This window comes from Bactrocera latifrons, unplaced genomic scaffold (assembly GCF_001853355.1).
Source record: "Bactrocera latifrons isolate USDA-ARS-PBARC rearing strain unplaced genomic scaffold, ASM185335v1 scaffold_313, whole genome shotgun sequence".
NCBI classification, from domain to species: Eukaryota; Metazoa; Arthropoda; class Insecta; order Diptera; family Tephritidae; genus Bactrocera; species Bactrocera latifrons.
This window is the reverse complement of record NW_017536775.1, coordinates 18,295-30,171: the sequence shown is the minus strand read 5'-3', so window position 1 is coordinate 30,171 and position 11,877 is coordinate 18,295. Positions and strand designations below refer to the sequence as shown.

At 33.1% G+C, this 11,877-nt stretch overlaps 1 protein-coding gene across 1 annotated transcript; it reads left to right on the top strand.

Annotated features, from left to right (window-relative positions):
- The first annotated feature begins 4,781 nt into the window (after window positions 1-4,781).
- LOC108970887 (D-aspartate oxidase) lies at window positions 4,782-9,019 on the top strand. The gene is made up of 5 exons (XM_018936580.1): window positions 4,782-5,023; window positions 6,124-6,333; window positions 7,160-7,456; window positions 8,559-8,752; window positions 8,878-9,019. Exons 1-5 carry the CDS (start codon window positions 4,827-4,829, stop codon window positions 9,009-9,011), a joined length of 1,032 nt encoding a protein of 343 aa, XP_018792125.1. The 5' UTR covers window positions 4,782-4,826; the 3' UTR covers window positions 9,012-9,019.
- The last annotated feature ends 2,858 nt before the right edge of the window (window positions 9,020-11,877 follow it).

The window sequence follows — 11,877 nt, the reverse complement described above, 5'->3', positions numbered from 1 at the left end:
ATATCCGCTGTCAGATATAACCTACATATATATAACCATCCTAAACTCAAGTTTTTTTTTTTTTTTTTTTAATGTAAGCGAATTTTATTATATCGTTTTTATGAAAAGTCATGTTATGTCATTTTGCATTTTAGGTGACGATATTGTAAAATAATTATATGAACAATAAATATAATTTTCTTGAGTTACTTTACTTATTTTCCTTCCTTTYTGCGCTCAAATTTAATCTTAACTCCAAGATTAACGAATATAAGTATCATCCTAAAGGAGGTATTAAAATAAGAAAAACGTGGACTAAATAACATTTTTGTATACGCTCAAAATAAAAACCCCAATGTACAAAAACAAAAACTACAACGTGTTTAGTATTACAAAAACAAAAAATAAAAATCAAGAAAAAATCATAAAACAACAAAACAAATACATACAAAGGACAACAGAATTTATAACTTCAAATTTGAAACAGGTTCATTAGAGTAGAAAAGTAGAATGCGAAAATGCGCAGAAACAACGTAAAATATATATAAAATATATTTAAAAAATTATTAAATCAGTCAGTATAAAGAAATATTAGTGTTAACACGAAATCACATGAAATTGTGCGTCTGTATGCATGTGTAAAATGTGGGCATTTAGTTACAAGAAAGACATGCARCTAAAAAGAAATTATAAAACTAATCAAAAAAACATAAAACAAAATAATATTTAGTAATGCAAACAGGGTAAAACAACAACAAAGTATGAAAAAAACAAAAAAAAATAAATAGAAATAAAAATAAAAATAGAAATAGAAATACAGTGACTACTATAGAATTTTATACCGATATGTATGTACATATATTAACTGTAAAATAAAACAAGAAATCGGAAATAGAATAAGTTTAGACAAATAATCGCGTTTAAAATTTATAATTTCAATATAAAAATAGTTTCCACATGTTCCCAAAGTTCCATACGCATGTGTAAGTGTATTTAAAGCGCGATCCATTTCGAGGGCCCCTACTTTTTTAAAAGAAACAACACATAAACTTCAAATTTAATTAGAAATGTTTTTTATCATTCGAAAGTATATTCTTTGGCTTTTATTTTTTGGAAATTATCTCTTTCAAATGTTGGCCGCGGCTACGTCTCAAACGCTCCAACCGTTAAATCCAATTTTCGGTGACTCGTTCGAGCATTTCGAGTGGCAACTGGCAAATGACACGCGTGATGTTTGTTCCAAGGCCAGAATCGAGACTAGATTGTGCGCATAGACCTTAGCCTTTACATATTMCCACAGGAAAAAGTCTAACGGTGTGATATCACACGACCTTGATGGCCAATCGACCGGCCCAAMACGTGAAATTATCTGCTCACTGAAGTGTTTTCGCAATAAACCCATTGATTGATACGATGTGTGGAAAGTAGCGCTGTCTTCTTGAAACCAAATGTCGCCAAGATTGCGAGCTTCAATTTYAGTCTTTAAATAGTCGGTTATCATGGCGCGACGGTATCATTTTTGAAGATATGGACGATGATTCCTCTGTCCCACAAACCAGTTTTGTTTGTTGTTTTTTTTTTTTCTGGAAAAAATGCTACCTCTTGAATCTCTTCGGATTACTCTTCGTTTCAACACAATTTTGCTAGGTTACATACCCATTGAGCCACAAATGGGCCTCATCGCTGAACAAAATTCGGGTCGAAAATGTCGCATCTTCTTGGGACTTTTCAAAAGCCCATAAAATGTAGCGAGTCGCTTGGGATTTTTTATATTGAAAAAAGGAACTTTTCTTGGATCACACTTGGATCAAAAAAATTCTAATCGCGAAACTATTTTCTAAAAAATCAGCCAAATAAACATATGTGTGTGTATGTATGAAATATTTTTAACTGCAACTATTGTTAATTAGATGAATAGCTGTAATTATTTCAGTGGTACGCTGAAAATATAATATTAAAAASTTGTATAGATTATATAATATTTAATAAATTATATAATGAAAGAAAAACTTGTATGTATAAGTGCATATAAATATATATATAACATTAAATAATAATTAATTAAAATGTATTTATTTGATAATAAGCTGGAGAACGAAAAATATATTGTGTAAGTGATTTAAATAAATTTAAATAAATAAAAAAACTTTAAATAGAAATAAAAATAAAACTAAATTAACTTCGGTAGCTATGATAGATAACCTTCATGGGTACATAGAAGGGTATAAAGGATATACTATATATCATTAATTTCGAGAGGTGAGTTTATATATAACTATATGCTTTAGTATTCTGATCCTAACAATTTGTTCGAAGATTGTGGCGTTGCCGTGGGAAATATTCTTGGCATGGATTTCGTAAAGGGATCTCTAAAAATAAAAAAGTTTTTCATACACGGACTTGATTTTGATCGATCAATTTGTAAGGAAGTTATATTATAAGATGGTCCGATCGGAAAAATTTGTTCAGATATTATAGCAATATTTTTTATAATAATAAATGCGAAATTTCGTGAAGAGATCTCTAAAAATGRAAAAGTTTTTCATACAAGAGCTTCATTTTGATCGATCAGTTTGTATGACAGCTATATGCTATATTTGTTCAACATCGRCGGTTCCAACAAATGAATAGCTTCTTGGTACGAAAAGTAGGTGCGAAAATTTTTCAAGTCGAGGTCACAAAACTGAGGATATACAAGTAGTTCGCGTATACAATGATTACCTAGAGGAAATGACGTGATTTTGACAGCTCGTGACGGCCTTTTGATTTGTGTCAAATTTTGACATTAGGTTCAATAACGTTTGCCATTATAAATTGATYAAAATCCCCACGATAATGTGCCACCTTCTCGATAAAGAATAGCCAAAGTGAAGGAGATTTGTCTGCGCTGTAAATATTATAAGCCGGCGACGATTTTCATCCAAAGATCAATTTCTTACTTGAGGCCTATTTCTGGCTTAATGGGTTTGGAAATGCCGTTATAGGGTCCCGACAGATCACTTGAACGCTGGAAGTGATCGAGGCCACCGACGATTTTCATCCAATAATCATTGTCAAAGTTGAGGCCCATTTCTGAYTTAATGGCTTCACCAATAAGCAAAAATGTCGCTATTGCGAGTCAAATATTGTGAGTCAAACTCGTTTGTGGTACGTTTATGCGGAACGACAATTGAATACTCAATTACCATTTGGTGTGGATTGTGTGTGGCAGCATCAACGACTCATATTTTCTTTCGAAATGAGGCAGGAAATGGTGTTACCGTCAATAGCGAGCGTTATAGCACGATGTTTTTTCCCCCTTAAAACATGGGTAAACGTAATAATCTACGACTTCAAACTTAGAGTATTGCTCATACCAAATTAACCGGTTATATAACTGATACCACTACCATATTTACCAGTTAGTTCTACCATACAAAACTGGTAATACTACCATGATTCCAAATGAAAATTAATTTATCCTACTTCGAGCTTATTGAAAAAAATTTGCTGCAACTCAAATCTAAATGGCAGAAGAAAACAAAAACAAAATTCGTAGACCTCGTTTCAAAAATAAAAGCTTAATAAAAGTTTTGTTATCCARCACGCTGGTACACCCTGTGTCGTATGCGGTATGTACTAAAAAGGTTAATTTCGATATCAAAGATATCTTAAGAGCGCCATCTATGGAAAAATGTTCAACAACAATGACAACAACAATTTTACACTAGTGGCGATTTATGAATATGAATGTGCAACATAAATATTTGAATTTGTGTAATATARTTTTTTATGACCCCCTTCCTTAAGCATGCAAACTACGCAACTGCCTGTGCACAAATTCATAAATAAAGGGTGTTTTTTAGACATATGGTTTGCAAGAAAAACTAAGAAGCATATAAKATAATGTTATAACCAATAATTTAGCTTTATTATGAAGATAAGGGTTTGCCATAATGACTTAATTATAATTTCGGGCAAGCGGTAGCCGCTGCAGGGTYGTATAAATTCCAGCCGAGACGACAAAGACAGCAACACCCCGCCGAATATTCTCATACAAGGCCTCAATCGTCTCGGGTTTATCTGCCTAGACAAAGGACTTCACATTACCCCACAAAAAATAGTACAGTGGTGTTACATTGGAGGCCACCCTACAAGTATACGGCGGAGGCAATGCACTAAACTGACTAAATGGCATTTAGCGCCCTATTTTTGGAACCAAAGTTCGTCCACATCAAGATTCTCCAATTCCTGATCATTCATTAATGATCACTCTATAACGTTTCCCATTAATTGTAACCCTAGGACCGACTGAAATTTTGAAGAAGTATGGACCAATAGTTTCTTCTGCTCAAAAAGCTCACCACACAGTGACTTATTGAGGATTTAACGGTGTTTCAATAATAGCTTTTAGGTTATCATCACTAGAAATTAATTATTGTTAAAATCGGGTTGGGTAGCCATCTCATTTTGGAACCATTCACGCTAACAGCTGTTAAAAAGATCAATAACACCAAACCGACCGAAAAAAATATTGCTTCACTGAAAACCACACGTCTTAAAAAACCACCCTTTATATAAATTTTAAGCATGAATTGTACCAAATTGCAATCGAAGCAATAACTTTTCCTCCAATAGCCAGCTGATAAGCCGTGGGGTTTATTCGGCAGTATAAAATACTCAAACAATAATTATCTCAATACATGCCCAATTTTAAAAGATTACAAGTCCAACAATGTCAATACATTTGCTAAATTAGTTGCTGATTATGTAGCGTCTATTAGTTAATAACAAAAGCCAGATAATTTAGTACTTCGAGCTYTGTCGTTAAGTGCACAACTGAGACCCGTTGAAGCAGCTRTTCTAAAATGCGTGTCGCGGTTATTGGTGGCGGCGTAAGCGGCATCTCAACGGCCGTGCAGATCTTGGAGTATTTGAAATCCATCGACGCACCCGTGGAAGTAACCGTGCTTTCTGAAGCTTTCTCGCCGAATACTACCGGTGATGGCTCAGCTGGTCTGTGGGGTCCATTTTTGTTGGGCGGCACGCCCACAGCGCGAGTACAGTGAGTTGAGAAATATTAATAGAAGCTACAAAATAAAATATATACATATGTTTATGGACTCTCATACCTATGTCTATGAATACTAAATTACAGTAGATAAGACAYTTTGTAGATACTCGAGACAACTCGCTAATTGTATGCATTGGCCGATCTGATAAGAAGAAATTTTATAAAATATGAATACTAAAAGGAAAGCAAATATTTCTTAAATCGCTGGCTCTGCCTCTCTATTGCCACTCCTACCTCACCGAGGCTAAGAAAAGTAAATGCGTGATGTCATATTGTGATTCGAACAACACTTTAACCACTTTAACAGGTGGCAAAGYTTGAAACGAAAAAGGAATCAAAAAATTGTTTTATTTTTCTCAAAAGAAATAAGAAACATATTCTACCTTTACGGGTATACAGAAGTTCTAGCACAATAACCATAGCGATCTTCCTACTTTTCAAGAGCAATTTTGTGGTAAAGCGAATAAATATTTGCTTCAAAATAGATCTTAGGCTTAGCGCTTAACTCTTCAGCGTCGTTGCAATTTTTTTCTGACAAGCATTTTCTTGAGGTATGGAATAGAATCTAACGATGTGAGTCGGTTCTCAGATATATTGTGTTGAAAAAGACATATTTGTTTGGAAAAATACAGGGTTTCCAAAACCTCTGTTTCGGCGATTATCTCTTCATTACCGTTAATGTTTTTCGAGCCAGTATTTACTTGAAGGCTGAGAGCTGGAAAAATGTGTGGGATTCAGATCACATTACTGAGTTTAATTTACGCATGTTTCGAAAGAATATTCGTTTATAGATGGTCTTTGAAATTGAATAGATCTAAAACTACCGGTAACTTTCTAATTGCCTCCTATGAATTCTTCTGGAATCTTCATTCGGTTGTCTTTTATTGCTTTAAGACCTTTCAGACGATTGTTTTAAAAACTCCTTCATCTCAGATATGATTATAGGACCATATTTTATCTATCTTTTTATCTAGGTACCTCATCTTACGCATTACTTTCAAATTACTGCAACGCATCCCACTTCCGCCGCCTGTATGACTCTCTGAAGTATGCGTGTACCCTAAATAAAATAAATTTCTCTTTAATTTCAGTCGCTGGTCAAAACACATGCACGACTTTCTCGAGCAACTCTGGTTGTCTGAAGATGCTGGCGAGGCAGGTGTCTGCCTGATACCATGCCTGAGAGTAACAACAACCAAAATGGAGGATGATGTTTTCTGGAAGGATATTGTTTATGGCTGTCGTCAACTTACGCAAAAGCAATTGGATGCGCTTAATATAGGGAGAACAAAGAAATTTACGTAAGTACTCCTAAAATAATAAAACTATTCATGAAACTTTGGAATACAATTAAATTTCGTAAGTCTGAAATCGAGGAGAGTGAGATAATACCGACACGATGCACATAAAAGTGTAGTTTGAAGTAGGAGATCACAGAGGGGGTTTGATGCAGACCACTAGAGTTACCTCACCCAAACTTACTGCAAAAAAATTTCGTCTCATGAAGGAATTCATTGTTATGAGACATATGTATATATATGGCTAGTAAGGTGGGACTGAGCCAGTATAAGTCGGCATGTAAACTACAACAATATCTAGAACGCAATTGTATGAAAACTGCTCCGGTTTCGCGAGTCAAGTCGAGCTCTAAGTAACGAGTTAGCTCCCATAACATCATTTACTGGTATAAAGCTGATGAAAGTGTTGATGGTATCGCTGCAAGGGTCTCGGGTATGTCTTTTTGAACACTCCAACCGTTATCTATTAAGCCAGTTTAATTGTATAATTCCGCTATAATGTTAATAAGAGAAGGTATCGTGTTGCTCTTGGATAATTTCGAGGAAAGCATCATGGAAGGTTAAGGTWTTGTTAAAAGTGTGGTTCTTAACTTTAAACAAAAAGACCTCGTTAGGTCATAAGGCTGGTTCTTAACTATAAACAGACAGACCATATTAAGTGAACGATGTTCAGTTCGTAAAATCCTGACAGAGGACGAAAGAATGTAGTTGTAGGGTGTGAGTAAATGTTTGCCGACGCTCAAAGTTAACCCTTTCGTACTTTTTAAACAAATTGTGTATAATATATTTAATAGATTTATATTATTTAAAGATTTATAATCTTTTCCAGCGAAGGCATGCACTTTATTACATACACCTCTGAGCCGATTAAGCTGCTACCTTACTTAATGAAGCGTTTCCAAGCAAATGGCGGCAAAATTGTACAACAAAAGATCGTCAATTTGGAAGAGTTCATAATGAACTCCAATTACGATGCTATTATCAACTGCACGGGTCTGGGTTCGCGTGAGTGTGTTAAAGATAACGGTAYGTTTCCGATACGTGGACAAGTTTCGCGCGTCAAGGCAAATTGGCTGTATTGTGCGCTGCTGGATGAGAGCGACGATGGCAATTATATTATACCAAAGTGAGTAGAAAAGGAATTTTGTTACTACTAATAACTAGAAAATACAGAAGGAAGAAAAATAACCTCAAAATTAAAAAAAAAAAAAGTTTGGAGTTAAAAATATTAAATTTGACAAGTGAAATTTAAATGATAAGTAATTCATTCTTTTCAATAAAAATTGAAAATATTGAAACTAAAAATATTAAAATTATTCTCGAAACTAAATTTTTAATAATAAAATTGAAATACATAACCTCAAATTCAAAAAAATTTAATTTTTAAATTAAAAATGACAAAAGCATGCTCAAAAAGAAATTMTTTTCAGGACCAAATTTAAAATAATGAAATTTGTTACAATAACCTCAAAAACATCACAAAGAAATTTCAAATAGAATACACTTAACCTCAAAGTTTAAAATATTGAAATTAAGTATGAGGAAAACAAGCTCAAAACAAATTATTTTTAAGAATAAATTTGAAATAATAAAATTATATAAAATTGACTTCAAATTTCAAATTTAATAATGATTTAATGAACCTAACCTCAAAATCTAAAATATTTTTATTTCAATATTATAAAATCTAACTTAAAAGAAAATGCCTTTTTAAGATTTATTAATTTAAAATAATGAATTTGGATGCAATAACCTCAAAAACTTCACAATTAAATTTCAAAACTCAAAAAACTTAACCACAAAATTTAAAATATTAAAATTAAAAATGATAAAATCAAGCATAAAACAAAATATTTTCAAGACTAAAATTTRAATAAACAAATTGGATGCAATAACCTCACAATTAAATTTCAAATTTCATAAACTTAACCTCAAAATTTAAAATATTGAAATTAAAAACTATGAAATCTAGCTTAAAATAAAATATATTCAAGATTAAATTTAAAGCAATGAAGTTGAAGACAATAACCTCAAAAAGCCCAAAACTAAATTTTAAATTTAATAAACTTAACCTCAAAATTAAAAATTTGTATATTAAAAGTAAAGTAACAAGTCCAAAACAAGTCATAAATTATCTGTAAAACTTAAAAACTTAAAAATAAAATTTCTTCAAAACTAAATTTAAACTACCTAGTTTAGATAGACCTAACCTCAAACCCAAATTACAGTTGTGATACCGTCGTTCTGGGTGGCACTCATCARGAAAACGACAGCAACACGAATGTATGTCCGAATGACAAGGCATTCATTGTGAATGGCTGTCGTGAAATTTTGCCTGGTCTGGAGCATGCGCAGCATCTGTACGATTGGGTGGGGCTACGACCCGGACGAGACGCGCTGCGTTTGGAGGCAGAAAAAGGAGGTAAATGCATGACAAGCCAGGAATATTTTTTAATTTTAATTTTTGATATTTTTTAATTATAATTTTTTACATTTTTTATCTTAATTTTTGATATTTTTTAACCTTCACTTTTACTGCATTAAAAGGCAAAAAAATCGTCATCCACAATTATGGGCACGGCGGCAGCGGTGTCACCTTGGCTTGGGGCTGCGCTGAAGACGCGCTACAGCTGCTGAAAAACGAATTGCAAGCGCGTAAGCTTGTCAAATCGAAATTGTGAAAAATAATTTTGGCAAAATAATGTGAAAACTTAGGTTATATTTGTAAATATCGACATTTATAATAAATTTATTAAACAATAACAAAGGCTTAATTGTTATTGTTTAATAAATTTATTATAAATTTTTAATAATTGAAGGGATTACAACCAAACCCGTGCAAGTCGGAAAATACGATTTTTTTTTAATTTTTTTAAGTGGCAAATAACCTCAAAGCTAACTTTCGAATTTAGTAAATTTTAAAATTTTTTAATTAAATTTTAAACCTAACTTCCAATTTGATATATCGGAATTAGAAATAATGACAACAAGCTCAAAACAAATTATTTTCAACACTAAATCAAAAATAATGAAATTRCATACAATAACCTCAAAAATCTCAAAGCTAAATTTAAAATTAAAAAAAAAAAACATAACCTCAAAAATTTAAAATATTTAAATTAAAAAAAAATAAAAAAGCGCAAAAAATTTTTTTAGGTGGCAAATTATTTAATAAATGAACAAAAAAAAGTACATTAAGACAATTTAATAATAGGCGATTAATTTTGAAAAATTTTGAATTTCCTTGATCCCAAGATGAGCTACAGAAGAAACTCCGCAACAGGCTGTCTGACGGTTCGGAAGATTTTTTTGCTTAAAATTGGCTCAAATTAAAAATGCTCTTACCACATGTAAATAAATATTATTATTAGAGCTGAATATGGGTAATCCACGACAGTCGGGTGTAAGTAACTGGAACGGACTCAGATTTTTATCCGGCCAAGGACTATCAACTCGACTACATTCCTCAAAATCTCTTCAGCAATGTTTTATGCCGCTAAAGCAATAACAACAATAGTTAATGATCGAAGTACATGTAAAAAAATTTTTTTTGTGCCTTAAAGTCGAAATTATTTTCGAAAACCTTATTTCATCCACGACATAATTCCATCGATCGTTACTTGACAAATATATCTAAGAAAGTCGGGTAAAAATCCCTCATATCTCCGAGCCTAACGAGTTTTTCAATAAGAGCTCCACGAAAATCTTTTTAAATACAACAAAAACGGTTCATTATTCGAGGGAAGTTCATCAGCCGTCGCTGGCTTGTTGGCATAGACTTGGAAACGACTAACAGCGTCAAATCGCACGATCGAAGCCGCCAATTAACTAGCCCATTTCGTGACTTAACACGTTCACCTAACATGGTTTTCAATAAATAGATTGTGACAATCGCTGTGTGGCTTGTGATGCCATCCTGTTGAAGCCACATATTGCCCAAGTCCATGCCGTCCAATACGGGCCAAAAATATTTGCTTATCATTTCGCAGTAGCGATTCCTATTCACAGTAACTTGCCCGTGTAGATCATCATGGAAGAAGTACGGCCCAATGAGGCCGCCAGCCAATAAACTGCACCAAACCGTAAAATTTTCGAGATGCAATGGCGACTCATTGACTACATTTGGATTGCTGCCTCACCAATAACGCATATTTTGCTTGTGGCTGAAACCATTCAGCCAGAAATGAGCCTCATCGCTGAAGATGATTTTTAGTTGAAACTCCAGATCATTTTCAAATTGTTGGCCAGCTCAATTCACGAACATACGACGATTCTGGTGTTCAAGCGGCTTCAKTTCTTGTGCCAATTTGATCTTGTAAGGATGAAGGCCAAGATTTTTTCGCAAAATTCGATACAATGACGTCACAAAGGGGCCAAACGCTTGAGAACGACGTGTGAGAGACTGACTTGGCTCTTCCTTAATTGATGTGCAGCAATATTCTCGACACTACGCGCACTTCTTTGTCTGGCACACTGGCACGGGAACATTTTGTACTGTGCCTGTGGATTCAAATTTTTCCTCTAGACGCTCAATTGTTGATCTGTAAAGACGTTTATGACGACTATAAATTGGASGTAGCGCTCATAAAGTTCAGGTTGCTGACCCCGAATTTCGGCAGTAAATTTTAATAATTTCGACTCGTTGTTKSATCGTATATCCYTCAATAATGAAATGGTTAACCTTACYKAAGAGAAATGTCAAAAGARCGAAAAAAAAATTTGGCATCATCTGCTACTACTACTTTCGAAAATTCCCCAATGAAAAACCCGTTATGTGTCGCAACTACTTAAAATTTTCACAGAATRTTCTCAAATATCTGTACATACGGTATAAACCCAAAATATATTTATATACTTATATTTTTTTATTCATAAGTGAATATAACCTCTTAAAATAAAGTGATTGCTTGAGTGCAAAGCGTGCGTTTTTAGCAAAATTTTTTACGGATATTTTCTACATTATAGTACATATAAGTATATTTCCGTTATTAAATTGTACACACTTGTATACATATCTATATACACACATACTCTTAAATATAATTGAGTAAATTTCGTAGCGGGATGTAAATTCTTTAGCAGTAATATATAAGCCTGATTCAAAAAAACAGCTCAAAATAATGTAATATATAATTAATAATTATAATTAAGCTAATTAGTGAGCATATATGTATATACTTTATATTTAAATACTTTAACACACGTATGAACTAAGTAAAGAGATGCTTTACTATGTCTATACCTATACACCTAGAGCATATCCTCATACTTGGTTAATTGCAATTTTACATTATCACTACTTACTACTGTGGGCAAAAAATAGTAAGAATTTTTCATTTATATTAGATTGTCAAAAAAGTGTTGCGGCATTTTCGCTAGTTGGTGCTGAGAGCGCATAGTTCTAGTTTTATTCGTCGCATCGGGTCATGCTATACGTTTTTAGAAAGCTCATTTCACGCGCTAACACGTGTTTGATTGCTTGTCGTTTCTTTTAAGTCGTTCGTGAGTTATAGCGTCGTAACATGGAGCAAAATAAAGAGAAAATAC